Genomic DNA, 18871 nt, shown 5'->3' with positions numbered 1-18871 from the left:
TCTGAGGCAAATCAAAGGTTCAGACACAGTATATGTGAGTCCAAAGCCACCCTAAGACTGATAAATCCTGCTCCAGATACCCAAGGCATTTCCATAGCCTGCCAGCAGTAAGTACTATTCTATTTAAATTCCTAAGACTCAATGCTGCATTTCCAGGATGGAGGAAAGACTGTCTAGGAAGAGCACAGGGCTCCTTGCTGTGCAGAGGGTGGGGTCGGCAAGGCCTAGAGTTGTTTGCCAGGTGGCACAGCTTCTACATTTCACAGTCACTCTCTGACCTTTCTACCAGGATTGTCACCAGGATTGAAATTGTCAAGCCAGCAGACGGGCCACAGCCAGTGACGTCCAGAGCACAGAAGGACATTTCTATTTACTGTCCCAGCCAATGAACTGCTACAAAGCCTCCAAAAATTAATCTGTCATACTAAAAAACACACATATTTTCCCCAAAATTATTTTGGGGGATCATAAATCTGAACTTTTTGTTCTGCTTCAACAAAGGGCTTGGGGACACACTCATTTTCTAAAATCTTCAGGTTTACGAACAGAAGAAATCGCTATAAGTGAAAAAATATCACAACAGTTAGTAGTGCTCATCCCTCAGTGGTGCTCATCCCTCAGTGGTGCTCATCCCCTGATGGAGCTCATCCCTCAGTGGTGCTCATCCCTCAGTGGTGCTCATCCCCTGATGGAGCTCATCCCTCTGTGGTGCTCATCCCTCAGTGGTGCTCATCCCCTGATGGAGCTCATCCCTCTGTGGTGCTCATCCCTCAGTGGTGCTCATCCCCTGATGGAGCTCATCCCTCTGTGGTGCTCATCCCTCAGTGGTGCTCATCCCTCTGTGGAGCTCATCCCTCAGTGGAGCTCATCCCTCTGTGGAGCTCATCCCTCAGTGGTGCTCATCCCTCTGTGGTGCTCATCCCTCAGTGGAGCTCATCCCTCAGTGGTGCTCATCCCTCTGTGGTGCTCATCCCTCAGTGGTGCTCATCCCTCTGTGGAGCTCATCCCTCAGTGGAGCTCATCCCTCAGTGGTGCTCATCCCTCTGTGGAGCTCATCCCTCAGTGGTGCTCATCCCTCTGTGGTGCTCATCCCTCTGTGGAGCTCATCCCTCTGTGGAGCTCATTCCTCAGTGGTGCTCATCCCTCAGTGGTGCTCATCCCTCAGTGGTGCTCATCCCTCTGTGGAGCTCATTCCTCAGTGGTGCTCATTCCTCAGTGGTGCTCATCCCTCAGTGGTGCTCATCCCTTGGTGGTACTCATCCCTCTATGGTGCAGATCCCTCGGTGATGCCCATCACTTACTTTAGAAAACATGAACATGTTGCCCCAGACAGTATCTTTTTTTTTAGTGTTTAAGAAGTGTCCTGAGGCTTCTGAGGCAACGAGAGGAGTGTGCCTCAATTGACAGCTAAAAAATGGGAAACTAAGAAACAAAGCAACATCCATGCCTGGTTAAGCCCCACATTTTGCCTTCCAAAGGCAAATGACCTATATCATAGAGACTCCAGGAGTTAAAACGTGGGACTTTCCTATGACCAAGCTAAGCCCTCACTATATCCATACCTTTCCAGAATTTTCTAGAGCTAAGCTAAAGGTGTTTTTGTTTGCTTTTTTTACATTTTTTTTATTTCATGAGTATTTTGTGTTATCATGTGCATGCAGTACCCACAGAGGCCAGAAGAGGGCATTGAATCCTGTGGGACTGGAGGTCCAGATAGCTGTAAACTCCCGTGTGGGCTCTGGGAATTGAACCCAGGTCCTGTGGAAGAACAGCACCAGAGCCACTGTGCCCCGTCTCAAGTCCCTAACCTGAAGTCTTAGGAAAGAAGAGAAAGCTTTCTTTTTTCTGCCATTTCGTTGCTTTCTTGGTTTATAACTCAATAGCTGAGAATCTTCTGGCATGTTCCTAGCCCCATCACTGACTTAAAAGGAGTGAGAAAAAGGTAAAGGCTTCTCCTGGCATAAAACATAAGATCCTAAAGTCCTATCCGTAGAGTAAGGCCACTCAGAGAGGAGGCAAGCTGGACTGGCTGCCAATGAGATGGCAGCACTGGAAACAGGGTTAAGAGAGGCAGAGGCACACGTTTCTAAGCTCCGTTACTCTTCCAGGAAAGGAAAGCGAATGCAATGCTGAAATCAGCATGACTTCACTTTGTGCCTACTTCTTCCATCAGGTCACCCACCAGGAATGGTGATGCTACTTAAAGCCAAGACTTTACCAAACAAGCTCATTTTCCTCTGACTTTATTTGCAAGACTTTGTTTTCTCTACTGTGTTTTCCCACCCGAAAGTCGGCTATACTTTACATATCGTAAAAGTGTAATTACAATGGACAGGGCGAAGTTGACCTCTAAGCCCAGCGTTCAAGAGACTGTAAATCTGAGGCCAGCTTAGGCTACAGAGTAAGAGCTGGTTTTAAAAGCGATGGAAATAATTACAAAGTAGCAACTGTTTCTTTCTGGAAGATGAGTGTCCAGACTTCCCTCCAAAGAAACATTGATTTGCTCCAAAATACAAGCTGGCTTCTTGTAGAAACACAGTAGCCTATGACAGAAGATTTCAAACTTTTAAAAGCTGGGTCAAATAAATTTCTCTTACACACACACACACACACACACACAGAATCTCAAGGATTCTACTAAAAAAAAAAACCCATATTAGTAAGCAAACTCAGCCAGATCAGAATATGGGAGTTCAGCATAAAAACCCGTCAATTGTAGTTTTACATATATGAAATAGCAATCTAAGTTTGAAGAAACAATCCCATATGCAATGTCCTCAAAAAGCCATGAATTTAATAACAAATATGAAATACATCTACTCTTCAAATGCTATAAAATGCTATTCATTAGAATAATCAGTATTATTTAGATGGCAAAATAAATAAAAATAAGGATTGTGGCTTATCCCTTGAATCCAGTATTCAGGAGTCAGAAGCAGATGTGGGCCAGCCTGGGCTGTGTAGTGAGTTTTAGGTTGGCCTGAGCTACAATGTGAGACCCTGGCTCAAAATAAATGGTGACATAAAATTTATGGTGGGTGGCAGAAGTACATCCCAAAGTTGGTGTTGACTGGTCAGACACTCCAAAGTGACGTACAGATTCACAACACCTAGCTGGCTTCTTGAAGAAAGAGACAAGCTGGAGACAACCTGCTTCTCAAATGCATACAAGAACTCAAGGAACCCAGAAAAGCCAAGATTTTGTGTGGTGATCTGGAAACTTGTGGGTTTTGTTTTGTTGTTTTCAAGATAGGGATTTTCTGTGTAGCCCCTGATGCCCTAGAATTTACTTTGTAGACTAAGCTGGCCCAGAACTCACAGAGATCTGCCTGTCTCTGCCTCCCAAGTACTGAAATTAAAAGCACACACCATCACCATCCAGTGAGCCCAGGAAATTTTGAAATACAAGAACAGAGCTGGACTTCAGTCAGTACAAAGTGACTGCAACTCAGAACTGTGGTTCCAACATAACACAGGCTAACAAATGACCCAAGCTAGGCAAGAGGCCTGACTTAGAGTCAAAGCATGTGTGCTTGCTGCCCTGAGATTTCCAACAAGTATGGCTGACAATCCACCAAGAAACATGAGCCCTTAGCTTGTAAAACAAATGATCTTGTAAGACTCTGTTGAGCCTTAGCTTACCCGGAATCCCCTGAGTGAACCACGTGGAGCCAGAATCAATGCAAAATCAAGAGGAATTTTATTTAATCCAGCATGCTGGGGTCACCCTGCACATAGGCAGAGTGATGCCGGGCTGCCCATCCAGGGAGCCTTTATACAGTTCTCAGGGCCACTGCCATTAGGCACAATATGATTAGCAGAACAGTGTGACTTTTAAACTGATTGGTCTATAGGGAATGAAGTGGGTGGCCAAAGGTCTCGGAATGTGTCCTGGAGCTCTGGTGGTCGGTCCCTCCTCCCTGTGGTCTGAGGAATGTAATTAACCCCTCCCTTCTGGAGCGGAGGGGTACCTATGTTCTTTATGACCTATCCACCCCCCCCCCCCCAGGAGTGGAGGAGGTCCTGTGGATTTTTCTTTTTTTTTTGTTTTTTTTGGTTTTTTGGTTTTTTGGAGACAGGGTTTCTCTGTGTAGCCCTGGCTGTCCTGGAACTCACTTTGTAGACCAGGCTGGCCTCGAACTCAGAAATCCGCCTGCCTCTGCCTCCCGAGTGCTGGGATTAAAGGCGTGCGCCACCACGCCCGGCTCTGTGGATTTTTCTAACAGCAGAGCTGACCTCTTCAATCTCTACATGCAAAATGTCAAGTCTGGCCCTGGCCACCTACTACTAACCCAAGATAAACAAAACCCCTAACAAATGTATCTATGACGTTAAGAGGTAAAGATATGAATATAAAAAATAGAGGCATGATACTGTAGCCTTGGATGAGGAAAACGCTGACTGAATATGAAAAAAAAAAAAAGACAAAAAGAAAAAGAAAAGGAAAAAGCAGATAAATTAAACATCACCAAACTTGTTTTTGTAAAGTGTAACATCAAGAAAGTAAAAGATCTCTTACAGAGTAGAGGTGGTGGGTAGGAAACTGTGTATGATAAATGCTAGAATATAGAAAGGGTTCTCACGACTCAGAAATAAAAAGACTAGTGTTTGTTTGTTTGTTTGTTTTGTTATTTCCCTGAGACAGGGCTTCTCTGTGTAGTCCTGGCTGTCCTGGAACTCACTCTGTAAACCAGGCTGGCCTCGAACTCAGAAATTTGCCTGCCTCTGCTTCCCAAGTGCTAGGATTAAAGGCATGCATCACCATGGCCCTGCAAAAGACTAGTTTCTCATAATTGTGTGTGTGTGTGTGTGTGTGTTTGTATGAGGAGGTTGGAGTGCTGTCATATCCCCTAGAGCTGAAGCTACAGGGAATTGAGAACTCCCTGGTGGTACTGGTAATTAAACTTGTGTTGAGCCCAGCTTGGCCTTGGTAGAGTCAGAGTGACATGGTTCCTGGCCCTGGGACAGGCCCCTGGTATGAGGCTCCGCTAGTGTCAATGGCTGCTGTGGGCATAAAGCTTATTTATGTACTAATGGACATATTTCCTCGTTCCTCCAAGACATGACCTCCCTGTTAATATAGTGACGCCATGATAATCTGAGATAACAGGAGTCCAGGAGTGAGGATGGGACTAATGTCTTGCCAAGACTGGAACCTTCAGGACAATCCTTAGGACTATGGGAAAGAGCTCCAAATATATGATATGTTTCTCAACTATGCAAAGTATAAGGATGCAACATGAATTATGATGGGCTTCATGAATCTAAAGCAACAAAGGCAGCTACACTATGAGCCAGCTTGTCAGAAAGATAAAAAGGCAGGCAGATTCCTGAGTTCAAGGTCAGCCTAGGACAGAGTGAGGTTAGGCCTAGGTGTGGTAGAAATGGTCATTTCCGGGCAGGGTCCCACCCAACTAGTTTCACACCTATGCTTAACAAAGGTAGACAGATCTCTAAATTCTTTTGCAATGTTAAGAACAAAATGTATGCTTGCAGTCTCTTTCTAATCAAAGGGTGGGGTAATGAGATGATGGTTCATAAGATAATCAAAAGCAACCCTGGAGCAAAAGACTAGGTTGATAAGGAAAATGAAACACTGGACTGAGTTCTGCAAGATACAAGCTATCTAGAGAAGTTTTTAGGATAAAAATTATTGTGTGCATGCATGTCACAGTATGGCGTGGGTTCGTGTGTGTGTGTGTGTGTGTGTGTGTGTGTGTGTGTGTGTGTGTGTGTGTGTAGGCCAGAGGACAACTTATAGAGAGAAAGCAGAACATAGCAACAGTCTGGAAAAGCTGGATCAAGCAGAACACAGCTTGGATTCATGATTTGACTTCAAGTCATTCTTTTTGCTGCTCCCAGACTCCCCTTCTTTCAGAATCCCCCTTCATGCCAAGGTCTGTGCTTGGCAAACTTGGGGCATATTCAGGAACAATATGTGCTCTTACCCGCTGAGCCTTCTCTTCAGACCTGACAATTCTACTTAAGATGGACAAAAGATAAAAGGACAGTTTTCGCCGGGCAGTGGTGGCGCACGCCTTTAATCCCAGCACTCGGGAGGCAGAGGCAAGCGGATTTCTGAGTTCGAGACCAGCCTGGTCTACAGAGTAAGTTCCAGGACTGCCAGGGCTACACAGAGAAACCCTGTCTCGAATCATTTTTCTAAAATAAAAATGGCCCACAAGTACCTAAAGAGGTGTCGCACATCATTAGCATTACCAGGGCAGATGAAGACTAATGTCTAACACTTAACGTGGGCATAGAAGAATGTAACAAGTGTTGTTGAGAATGTGAAGACACTGGGACCCACAAACACTACTGGAAATATGAAATGCAACTTTGGGAAACAGGACACTCAGATTGACTGTATGCCTTAACAACGTTAATTCCAAACGTGCAGTCACAAGAAATAGAACCACATAGCCACAAAAAGTACACATGTGAATGTTTATAACAATATTATTCATTGCCAAAAAACAGTAACAAACTATGTGTATATACTCGGTATCTGATGAGCTAAACAATATACACTAAATCCATATAATAGACTATTATCCAAATATAAAAATGGAATAAATAAATCTTAATATGTGGAAAAGGTTGCTAATGTCGTGTATGAACCTTGTAAACATTATGCAAAAAGTCTATACTAAGAGACGACATAAAATCTTAGTTAATTTTTATAAACTTTCAGCAAGATTGCTCAGCAGGTAAAGGGGTCTTCTGCCCCACCCTCAGAAGGGGAGAAATAACTCTGGAAAGTTGTCCTCTGACCTACACACACGCGCACATGTGCACACACACACACACACACTCACACACACACACTCTCACACACACACACACACACGCACACACGCGCACGCACACACACGCACACACACACACACACACACTCACACATGCACACTCACACATGCACACACACGCACACACGCGCGCACGCACACACACACACGCGCACACACACACACACGCGCACACACACGCACACTCACACACGCGCACACACACGCACACGCACACACACGCACACGCACACACACACACGCGCACACACACACACGCACACACACACGCACACACACACACACGCACACACACGCACACACACACACACTCACACACGCACACACACGCACACACGCGCGCACGCACACACACACACACACACAAACACTCACACGCGCACACACACGCACACACGCGTGCACGCACACACACACACGCACACACATACGCGCACACGTGCACACACACACACACGGGCGCACACACACACACACACACACACACACACACACACACACGCGCGCGCACACAGTAACATTAAACACACAGTACAGTAAACATTAAAAACAATGCTGCGAACAGACAAATTGATGTAGACAGACAGTAGATTAGGGGTTGCCTTGGCCTAGAAGGTACCAAAAACAAACAAACAAACAAACAAACAAACAAACAATGGGGTATTGAGAGGAATGATTGACTGGTAATGAATCTCTTGTTAGGGTAATGAAGTGCCTAAATTTCAAAGGGCTAATGGCTGTGCAAATCTGTGACTGTACTTAAAACTAAAGAACTTTGCAGCTCGGAAGAGTAAATGGGGCCATTTTAAAATCTCAATAAAGCAGTTTTAAAAACCTAAATGACTACTATAGATTCACTTCCAACAACTGGGCAAATTGTTTGACTCAACACTTAGTCATTAAAATGGAATAAAATACCTGACTTGGAGAGTTATTTGAGTCGAGTGTGCCTAATGTTCTGCACATAGTAGGTGAGGTGACCACTGAGATAAGACCAAAGGTCTTAACTATACGGGAAATTATTATTTAAGCACAAAATACTTATAGAGGATTTTTAAAATATTAAGCAGAGTGCGATTTGGAAATATCATAGCTCATCCTCTCTCAAAAGGCATCAGTTTTTCTGCAACACTTAAAATCCATCCTTCCTTGAGCTCACATGCTAAAATCTTGAATGAAAAGTGATCAAAATCTACGTAATTTTCTATTATGTTTCTTAAAGTATGAAATTAAGAAAGATTAAGAACCTCCACTCTTTACTTTGAAGATGTTTCAAATACTAGAAATATTTAATTGGCAAATTACTTGCACATGCCATTAAGTGGTTAGACTGAATTTGTTTTTACAAATTCTATGGGCTCTTATTTCTTAACCTCCACCACACTATAATCTAAAATCATCAAGGTCTTCACTTATGCAAATTTTAACTTCTACATCTTTGTTTCCATACAGAATAACTAAATTAATGCTCTTTAATTTCTAGAAGATTCACTTTTCGCAGCTTCAAATCAGTGAAAATGAGTTTCCTATTAAGATAAAAAAGATTCATCAAGCTATTGCAAACACTAAACCATAATATCTCTCCTATTGATCTTACAAAGTCTATTAATACAATAAATGGAAAAAGGATGTTTCTGTTAAACACCCAAGTGAGCCTTCTAAGGAGGCAGAAGGACTATATAGACTGCACTCACCTTCTCTCGGAAGGGTTTCGCACTTCCTCTAACTCTTATTTCTCAAAGGAAATTTGTGTGTTTTCTATGAGAAGTCATATTTCACCTGCTGATACAGCTAACAGCAGCTTATATGGGCAGAGTTTCCAAGCATCGCATAAAAGATGAATTTGAATAGAAAGTTAAAGAACAATAGACTAAGTGGATGCAGACAGCCTGTGTCGTGTGCCCCAGTGTCAAGGTTGCCATTTCAGACCCTTCTAATGAGTACCTTTTTATGTTGATCATAGTGAAGGGTCTGAGGAAGAGAAAAAACGGGAATACTGGCTACAATTGAGGCTCCCTCAAGAAAAGTCTGAGAGAAAATGGATGTCATTAAAACAGTAAGCAGAGAGTGTATCACATTACAAAGGAGTTTTCTCTAAGATCTTATAAAGTTTTTTATTGTTATTTTGAATACACACAGACAGTGGTGATGAGGATCTTAAGGTAGACAGACAAATAGACAGACAGACAGGTAGCATGTGAGTAGCCCAGTTGTGCTCTACTGAAGCCATATATGATGTCAGTGTACTTAACAGAATGTAGAATTTAAAACTCTTCCAGGTTTACACTTGAGAGGAATAGAGCTACCCTAACAGAAGGTCATGTGACATTCTGGAAAGCATGCTCTTTTCGTGCCAGAAGACAAGCTGTGGTTTCTATGCAGCCAGTCACCTTTCCCCACTGAGCCAGCTCACGCACGGAAGAATAAGTGCCACGAGCTATTGTTCACCTGAAGAATGAGCTATGTTTCCTAGGAGAGCTTGTTTAAAACACATTTCCAAGCCTCATGCCTCAACGTTCTGAATCAGCAGGGGGAAGGTGGAGCCAGAGTAGCCACGGTTTTAACAAATGCCACATGCAATCACTGTAAGACCCTAGGGTCAGCCCCATGGATAAGAACCACCCTACTCTAAGATCTGAGCTCTCTAATGCTTAGGCATAGCACCATAAATCACCAGAGTGGATGCTGGTAAGCCATGTGGCCAAAAGGCCAGCAGAGATTTAGCATGAGATATAAATGGCCTCTCACAATTTCTAACTCAATCAACAGTAGAGAGGCCAACTCGAAGGCTTTCCATGTATCTGCTAAAGTATTTTTCATACAGTGCAATGACAAGGTCTTCAGCCGTCACATGTGAAGCAAGTCACTTAAAATAGTGTTTGGAGGCAAACAGCCGACTGGGGTCCACCCCAAGATGTGCTTGCTTTAATCATCTGCTGGGTCAATTATCATTTTCTTTCATCACCTAGAAGGAGCACAACCAAGCACCTCCAAAGCTCCAAAATTTGTAAACAGTGTTAAGAATCCTGATTCATGCTGTAAATGCAAGCATAATATCTATATTGTTTAAGAAAATTCCTAAGCTAGTTTCCTTAGACGGATGTTATCAAAAATAATTTTCTCACAAAAGCATTAACATACATTTAACCCTACTTAATGGCTTCAAGAGCAGATGTGTTGGGAAAGCACACCCACAGCGAGCCCATATTAGTATGAAACTGTTTTATTTCAATTAAAATGTCTAACTATCCACCCCCAACATATACCTAAACTGTAATTTTCTCTAAGAACTTCCAATATGCTCTTGATTTTTGTTTCCTTTATCAACCTATCAGAACAAATCTGCCTTGCAACTGTTGGAAGAAATCAGTCATTAGCAGCAAGATTACAGTGAATTTTCCAATTTAGAAAAACTGTATTTTTATCTCTCTCTCATACTGAAAGAATAATGGTATAATTTTACTATTTTTAAATGAGCTGTACAGTTTAAAATAGTCAAATTTTCCCACAGCTCAAAGCTTCAGGATTTAATGCTAGCAGCTTAGCTGCCCGTCCTCTGCACCTTTTTATGAACAAGTTCTCTTCAGCTTTCATTTTGAACAAACACAGGCATGAGGCATGTGCACACACACACACACACACACACACACACACACACACACTTACACACACAGAGAGATACACACAAACACAAAGACATGCAGAAAGACACAGAGACGTTCAGACAGACAGACACATACACACATACAAATACGCATGCAGATACACACACACACACACACACACACACACACACAAGCAGAAAAAAAGATAGACACATACACACAGATAAATGGGTGGATGGACTGACGGATGGACAGACATAGGGGCTCTCAATCTAATCACTCTATATCCATGTGGAGAATGGTTGACCTCTGGGCCTGTGGTTAACTAAGAGTGACGTCACGTGGCTGTTGTGATTTACTCTTCAATTGACATCACCTTCTCAACAAGTCTGCCCTTTAAAAAAAAAACAAATAAATAAAAGCCCCACTTTTAAAATGGAGTGATGAAGTAGCAAAGAGTACAATATTTTAGCAATTTGAGCATGGACGATTCTCAAATTATCCCACCAACTGGAAGTGCTCTCTGATACCACTATCTTTCAAAATTGAAGCCATTATGGTCAATCGTGCAAATCCGTGTTTAGCTTCTCGTAAATAGCGGATTTTTGACCCAATGAACTGGAACAGCTTCTGAACAGAGTCTGTACTCTGACAGGATGCTCCAGCTTGGGCTCTCTGACAGGATGCTCCAGCTTGGGCTCATTCGCTATCAATGTGCAGGGTCAGCTTACAGAGCTCAGGTCCTTCTTACCTGGGGTCTCAGCCCCACTACAATGTGCCTGAGAGTGGAAATGTTCGCCTCAAACTCAAATCTACTTCCTGTAGGACACTAGGTTTCTTTCTTTTTTTTTTTTTTTCAAGACAGGGTTTCTCTGTGTCGTCCTGGCTAAGTTTCTTTTAACAATACAATATTACCTTTGTGAAATCCCATATCGAAAATCAGTATTAACGAATGATTCTTTTCCACTGAGCTTTAAAAAAAAATGCCTCCAGTGTTTATCTAGTTCCATACCAAGTTTGTCCCAGGCTTTTGGCAAATCTGCCTTTACCTGAATGGTGTGCTTTGCTTTGACAGTTTGTGTCCCCACACAGTTAACTCTCACCCCTTCCTGACACTTCCCCAGCCCAGGACTGGAAAAGGCTGTTACAATGTACTTCCTTATGTCATCTAGCCTGCCTGTTGTCCCAAATGTACACAGAATCACATTTGTCACTATAGGAATTGATAGACAGACTCTAACCGTGAATCCAGACCAGGGAGCGTCACGTGTGTCACGGAAGCAGCTGGCTGAAAAGAAACATTCTGGAATTAAGAACAAACTAACCCAGCAGTCATTTCCGCTGTATGGGTTTTGCGTAGTATGCCTCAGACACCAGACAGAAAGCTCCCGTTCTGACTTGTCTCCCAAATGCTAGTTTGAGCGTTAAAGAGATTCCTTTTCCTGAAGGACTTGTCAGTGCCTTAATAAACTTAAGCTTTTATGCTTTACGACCACCTAATGGTCTTTTTCTCACAACCCTTGTTAACATGCACAGGAAATATTGCACGAAATTAGACATCTTTTGATGTAAAAATTAAAGGACAGAGTCACTGTACTTTCTAATAACGGCAAGACTGGACTGGTTTCTGGGCTGGTTTTGTTCTGGGTGTGAGGCAGGGTTTCACTCTCTGGCTGGGACTTTACAATGTAAGCTGGCTGTTCTACTCACACCGTAAGGCACTGATTTCCCTTGCTTCACCAATAGACAGACATGTGTGAGGCCTTGTCCCACTCAAAACTCCCCCATTCTAAGCATCACCATGGTCCGCAACCGGTGCTGTAAAAGAACTACACCAGCTCCTAACTGCTTTCTTATCAGACAAACTTTTACCAGGGGTCCTGAAGTTGACGTTACATGGTTTCTCCTCCCCAACAGGACCATTCTCATCTCAAAGTCTATACCTTTTAATCTCCTCCTCATCCAGTGTCAAAATCCACCTTCCCTACACTCCCTCTCCCACACCCAGGCAGCCTGCTTGGATAGCCTCCATCTTTTTCATGCAATTACAGGCACTAACCTATTGTAGAGTGCTTTCTCCATTCCATTGGAATGCAAGCTCTGCGAAGAGGGAGTGTTTCTGTCTTGTTCACTGCTCTATCACCTGTTCTATCCACTCATAGAATCTGGTTCAGTGGCTTCAGCCATTTACTTGCTGAGCACCCCTCCCACAAATCCCACCTCTCAGCCCCCACACTCTGGGTCTCAGTGCCTATGCTCTTGCTCAGTAAGCAATGGGCAGGAACCACTATATAGAAAGAACAAAAGCCAAAGCCTCAAAACGGAGCCCCTGCTTCTCCCACCCAGCCTCAATCCAGTCTTCTCTCTCTCAGTTAAAAAGTCTACCTTTCCACTGGATCTGGCCAGACTGCACAATCATTCTACTCTGAATATTCTCTGTCTCTCTGTCTCTTTCTCTCTCTCTCTCCTTTTTCCTCACAGCTGTCTTCTTGATGCATCACATCCAACCTATCAAAGAACCCCATATCATCTCTTTTCAAAAATGTACCCATGTCACCATGATGGCTCAGCAGACATTGGCATGCAACATCGTGAGTTTCATCCCCAAGAATCATATGGTAGAAAGAAGGAGAGAGATGGCTCCAGAAAGTCTCCTGTGGCACTGGTATGTATGCGTGTGTACACACAGACGTAACAAAAGAGACCCAGAAGCTAACCAGGCCCCCTCTTTCCACCACCACCTCTAGCACTCTGTCCCTGCCAACACAAGATCTTTTTTGCTACCCAAGTTACTCTTCTCTCAAAACAAAAGTCAGAAAATATGAGAAAATGCAAACAAGCCCCCCACACCCCAAATAGGGAAAGGCTTTATGGAAACAACATCTGATTACGTTTCCCTCTTTCCATCTGACTTCTGTTTGGTGAGTTCAGGGACCACATTCATGAAGTCAGGTGCACAAAAACGGAAGCCCCCTGCACTCACCTGACCACCTGTGAATCCACACACAAACAAAGAGCACACATGCTCTCACCCTGTATTACATGCAAGGCTGGGGTCTGGGGTAGGAGAATGAGATCACTCTCGAGCCTTCCCTGTGTTCAGGGGAAAGCTCCAAGTGACCCCAGCACTGTGTGATTACGAGTCCCCTTTAAGAGGTAGACAGAGGTAGTAGAGCTGGGAGATCAACACAGCATCTCCAGCTTTTCTCACCAGAGTTACTCATCACTTGTAAAGATGCACACAGTCTTCCAGACATGCAAAGGTGCCATCCTAGACCAGGGAACCTAGAAGAGCTGTAAGGACATGAATGAGAGCCAGTGCCTGCGTGCGCTACAAGACAGCCTCGTGGAGGCAGCCAGGCAGGCTGTGCACTGGGCTTCTGCTCTCTGAAGACTGTGCTCATGACAGCAGGACTGAGTAGGGAAGTCCTCTTGGTTCATCCAATTCCACTGTTGTGTAGACGCCTGGTTGTTTTTATTTCTTCATGTCTCTGATGAATTTCCCATAACACTTTGCTAACTTCTTATAGCACCCGCCATCCAAAAGTCCTTAGGCTACCATGTCCCATTTGACTTTGTTGACTCAAAAGAGTTGTTAGCCACGCCTACACTTGATAACTGTGTGGTACCCTACGAAAAATCTTAGGACTTGTATATTAATCTGCAGTTCAGTAGTCATTTGGATACTTTCGTACTGTGCATTTCCCCAGCTGAATTATCTGGAGGTGAATGGCCCAGCAGACCCAAAGCCATCATTTTAATGAGACCTGTAGGGTGATCTTTCAGTGGGTCTATCATAAATGTCCACAGGTCATACACACCACCTCGTGCTTGGGGATCAAGATGTAAGTGCTCAGTTGTTCCTTCCACCATGTCCTTGTGATGACATCATGGACTCTAACCTCTGAGACCATATGCCCCAAATGAAACTCTTCTATATCGTGCCTTGATCATAGGGTCTTATCACAGAAATAGAAAAGAAACCAAGACAGCAACAGGTAGGGGAGGAGCTTCCTCATTCTTCTATTACCACTTTTATAAAGACCTTTGCTTCTCAGACATCGCCCTGATATGTACTGGTATTTTCCTGTGGTCTCAGAACGGAGGCATTGCCTCTATTTTATAGATGAGAAAATAAATTCAGAGAGCTAAAATCCGCCGTGTGGTGGTGGCACATGACTTGGGAGGGGCTGGCAGCTGGATCAGAAAAATCCCTGTCTCAAAATACAAATAAACAAACAAATAAAAAGAACACACACACAGCAAAGCTAAAGTCATCTACCCATCCGTAAACATCTTGAAAAGAGCTGAGGGAGCCAATTCTCACGCCGCTGTCCTTTTTAAATTCATAGCTAACTCGTGTCTGCTATACTTGCTTCTCCTGCCTTAACCCCTCGCCTTACATGGCTGAAAGTCTGGGTCTGTTGACTTCATGTGAAACGCCCCTCTCAGGCTCCTGGGTTTTGACATGTGACTCCAGTTGGTGGTGCTGTTCTGGAAGCTTGTAAAACTTGTGAGAAGTAGAAACTCACTGGAGGAAGTAAATCACTCAGGGTGGGCCTTGGAACTTATACCCCAACCTCACTTCCGATCAACCCTCTGCCTCTTCACTGTGGTCACAGTTTATCAAGCCACATCGTGTCCTGCCACACTTTCCGGTCCTGTTCCCTGCTGTAGACTATACCCTCAGAACTGTGGACCAGAGTCATTCTCTCCTCCCTTAACTCTCTTTCAGTCAAGTATGAGGAGGAACACCTGGTGCTTCTCCAATGGGGCCCCGAGCCCAGATGTCGCTGCCAATCTCCCTTGCCAATTTGTCCCTGTGCTGAAAAGAGTGCCATGTATCAAGGAGTTCATTTCTTAACTCTTTTCACCCCAGCCCAGCTCCTTCCATTTCTACTCAGATGTGTAGAGCAAAGCAAGTAGAAGAGATGCCACACTCCATGGAACCCACAAGGTAACACTGTCCTGAGAGCAGCTTCTACTGGCTTGCATGCCACCCTGAGCTAGCTGCTCCCAGAGCCACTTCAGAGCCCTTCTACTGGAAGCTGTGTTTACAGAGCTGCTGGGGGAACTGGGTGTCTCGCCATGCAGAAATGAATAGGGCAAAAAGCCAATACAATAAATCAATTAGCCTAGCTTACCTATGGAGTGCTTATCTCCACTTGTGATAAGACAATGGGAACAACTGGGCATGGGGACAAAAAAGAGCAGAGCTGATGGTGGTTACGTGTGTTTGATTGTGCTGTGTGACATCATCTGCATTTGTCCCTGGTCTGTGAACTTCCCACAACACACTAAAACAACACAAGATGTCTGAACAAATTAGAAACAGAATCCAAACATTTAAAGAGGGCATCGTGAAGGGGTTAATCTTCCTAACAACTCGACTGCCCTTAGAATCACCATGCAGACACACACACTTTGGGGTGTATCACTATCTCGAAGGTGTTTCCAGGAAGGTCTAACTAAAAAGGGGATGGCCCACCTTGAATCTGGGTGGCAATGTCCCAGTGGCTGAAGATTCCGACTGAACAAAAAGGGGAAAATCAGAGGAGAGTCAATGTGCAGTGATTTGCACAATATGATGAGCTGTCTCATGTTCCTGCTTTGTGCTCCCCTCTCCAGGCCTTCCTCAAAAGGTCTAATATTTCAAAGTGTAAATAAAACAGGTGTTTTCTCTCTTCAGTTGCCTTCTGTTGGATATGTGGTCACAGCAACAAGAAAACTGATACACACACGTTGGCCATCTCCTTTAAAGTACAACTTCCATGCACAAAGGGCTCCAGGCTTGTTTCTAGGCAAGAGTGGAGCAGGGTTACAGGAATCTTTATCAGAAGCCATCACAGAACCTCTCCAGAACCTCACTAAAAAACTCTTTAAAAATGAGTTTACTCCAGCCTCAGAACCTCCAGGTCTTTGTCTTCTATACTTAGATTTCGGGATTTTCTGTAGCTTTGCAGCAAACTTTGATGAAGATGCACCTGCCTTTTCATATTAAGAAAGGCTGCCACTGGACAAGCTCCATGTGCACAACAGATGGAAAGAACCAGTTCAAAGCTCAAGGGACCCGGAACCATGCAACCGAAAGCAGCAAACTGTTCCATGAAGACCAGGCGACCACAAGAAGTACTGGGAGTGTGGGAACCTCTGGTGTGGGTGGCCTATAACCGCCATCGCCCCAGGCAGTGGAAAGCATGGTTCACAGAAAGAGGAAAGGGGACACAAGTCCTTTCTAGTGGTCACCCTCTGCGACTGTCCAAGGAGTCCACCTAACTAAAACAGTGTATGAAAGCTAAGCCAGAGCAGAGTTCATCCTCTCCAAAGAGAAGACATGTGAGCCATAACCCCGAATGCAGTACAGTTCAAAGGAACATGCTAGCTTCTTTAAAGAATGTGTGGGCCAGCCCTGCCACAAGCCCTTTGATCTACCGTGGTGTCCTGCCTGCGAGATAGGCTAGGGCAACGGTGGCACAAAGCTTGTGGGAGTGACCGACTAATACCTGCTTTGACTTAAGGTTCATTCCACGATATGGAACCCATATCCAACACTGCTTGTGAGACAAAAAGCCTGAGACTAGATGTCCCAGTGACTTAGGGTAAAACCAAACCACTGTTCTAAAAAAAAAAAAAAAGTAGTGAAATGACAAAGTGACTCTTGACCCCTAATGACAATCATGTTATACCCATAGGTCAGTGCCTTGCTCAACCATCATCAGAGAAGTTTCCTCCTGTTGCACATGGGAACAAATACAGAGATCCACAGCCAGACCATGTGCAGAGTGAGAGGCCTTGGAACACTCAGCTCTAAATGCTATGTCTCCATCAAACCCGTCTCTGCAGGGCTCCAAGAACACAGAGGAAGAGGGGGCATAAGAGTCAGAGGGGACTGAGGACACTGAGAAAACAACACCCTCTAAATCAACATGGTTAGAGCTCACGTGAGGTCAGAGACTGAGGCAGCAGGTGTGTGTGTGTGTGTGTACATATGTGTGTGAATGAATGTATATACATGTGTGTGTGTGTATATATATATATATATATATATATATATATACATAGATAGACAGATAGATAGATAGATCTCAAGGCTAGTGCAGTGTGATATCAAGTTTAGTATATATCAGGGGCGTGAGTGAGTGGCTTTCTCTCTTGAGTCTTCCCTTGAGGTCTTCTATATGAGGTGTTATTTTTATATTATCGTTTATTATTATCCCTTAGAAGCCTGTTTGTTCTCTATTGAGACAGAAAAAGGGAGTAGGTCTGGATGTGAAGGGAGGTGGGGGAAACTGGATGGGTAAAGGGGAAAACATAATCAGGATATATTATGTTAAGGGGGAAAGTCAATTAGAGAGGGAGGAAGGGAGGGAGGGAGGGACGGAGAGGGAGAGGGAGAGAGAATGTGTGTGCTTTTCATTCCTAAAACAAAGCAATGCTCCCCCACCACCTTCCTTACCAAAAGTAACCTGTCCTTTGCCAGCTTTGTCAAACAGCTGGAACGCCACCATAAACAAGGCATCCGGAGCACACAGGACAGACTCAAAGGCTACAAACTCTTGGAAGGATATTAACCTGCAACAGAAAATAATAAATATACAAAGTTAGTCCCCTATAGAAAATAAAACTGTACAATCATACACTAAAGTCACAAAATCAGATGGCATGGTATAACTGTGGAATCCCACTTCACACAGCTAGCAGCAGCACGCAGTGTTTGCTTGGGCATCCACTTTGAGGAAATCAATGAAGGGGAGCTGGGAGCCCACGGGTAAACCCTGACGGGCCTGGGAGTTCTAACCTAACTGTCCTCCAGGCCTCAGGCCTCAGTTTTCCCTCAGCACATTGTTGGGTTCTGTGACTGGAGCTTGGATACTTTATAAAGTGATGGCAAAACCCAGAAGCGGTCCCGTTCCTTATAAACAACCTTATACACCACTCACAAGGACCTCATAAGTGCCCATTCATTGTAGCAGCTCCCGACCACACATGAGGTAGGGATGCTACACAGGGAGCTGCAGCTAGATCAGGCAGGTAATGGGACTCTCAGAACTTCTGTACCAGTCTACAGGAAAGACAGATCCAAATCAGGGACCAATGCAATGCAGTACAATACCAATACCGAGAACAGACTTAGGGCAGAAAGTGAAAAGGGGGAGGAGACTACAACATCTCAGCCCTTAAGAGATCTTCTCATGTTGCAGAGACTAAAATTCAGTTCCCAACACCCACATCAAGCGTCTCTCCATGGCCTTTTTGTCCAAAGGATCCAATGGCCTCTTCTGGGCTCTCACCCACATGTGTGCGAATACACACACACACACACACAAATACACACACACTCATTAAAATATTTTTGTACAAAAAGCTTTGTGATGGAAGTGAAACAAAAAATGGACCTTAAAAAGGGAGGACAAATTCAGCTGCTCAGGGAGATGAGCGAGGGCATGCACAAGAAAA

General features: G+C 44.2%; 1 protein-coding gene across 3 annotated transcripts in view; it reads right to left on the bottom strand.

Annotated features, from left to right (window-relative positions):
• The window catches only part of Slc25a13 (solute carrier family 25 member 13), a 178567-nt gene that overhangs the window by 95178 nt on the left and 64518 nt on the right, over window positions 1-18871 (bottom strand). For all 3 annotated transcript variants that reach the window (XM_085840826.1, XM_085840824.1, XM_085840825.1), the window contains one exon: window positions 17871-17986. In XM_085840826.1, the coding sequence (XP_085696952.1) occupies window positions 17871-17986 (116 nt within the window). The remainder of the gene's footprint in view (window positions 1-17870; window positions 17987-18871) is intronic.

This window comes from Mus caroli, unplaced genomic scaffold (assembly GCF_978045245.1).
Source record: "Mus caroli unplaced genomic scaffold, Mus_caroli_1 scaffold_7, whole genome shotgun sequence".
In the NCBI taxonomy this organism is placed as follows: Eukaryota; Metazoa; Chordata; class Mammalia; order Rodentia; family Muridae; genus Mus; species Mus caroli.
The sequence above is the reverse complement of the archived record's forward strand: the minus strand, read 5'-3'. Positions and strand labels throughout refer to the sequence as shown.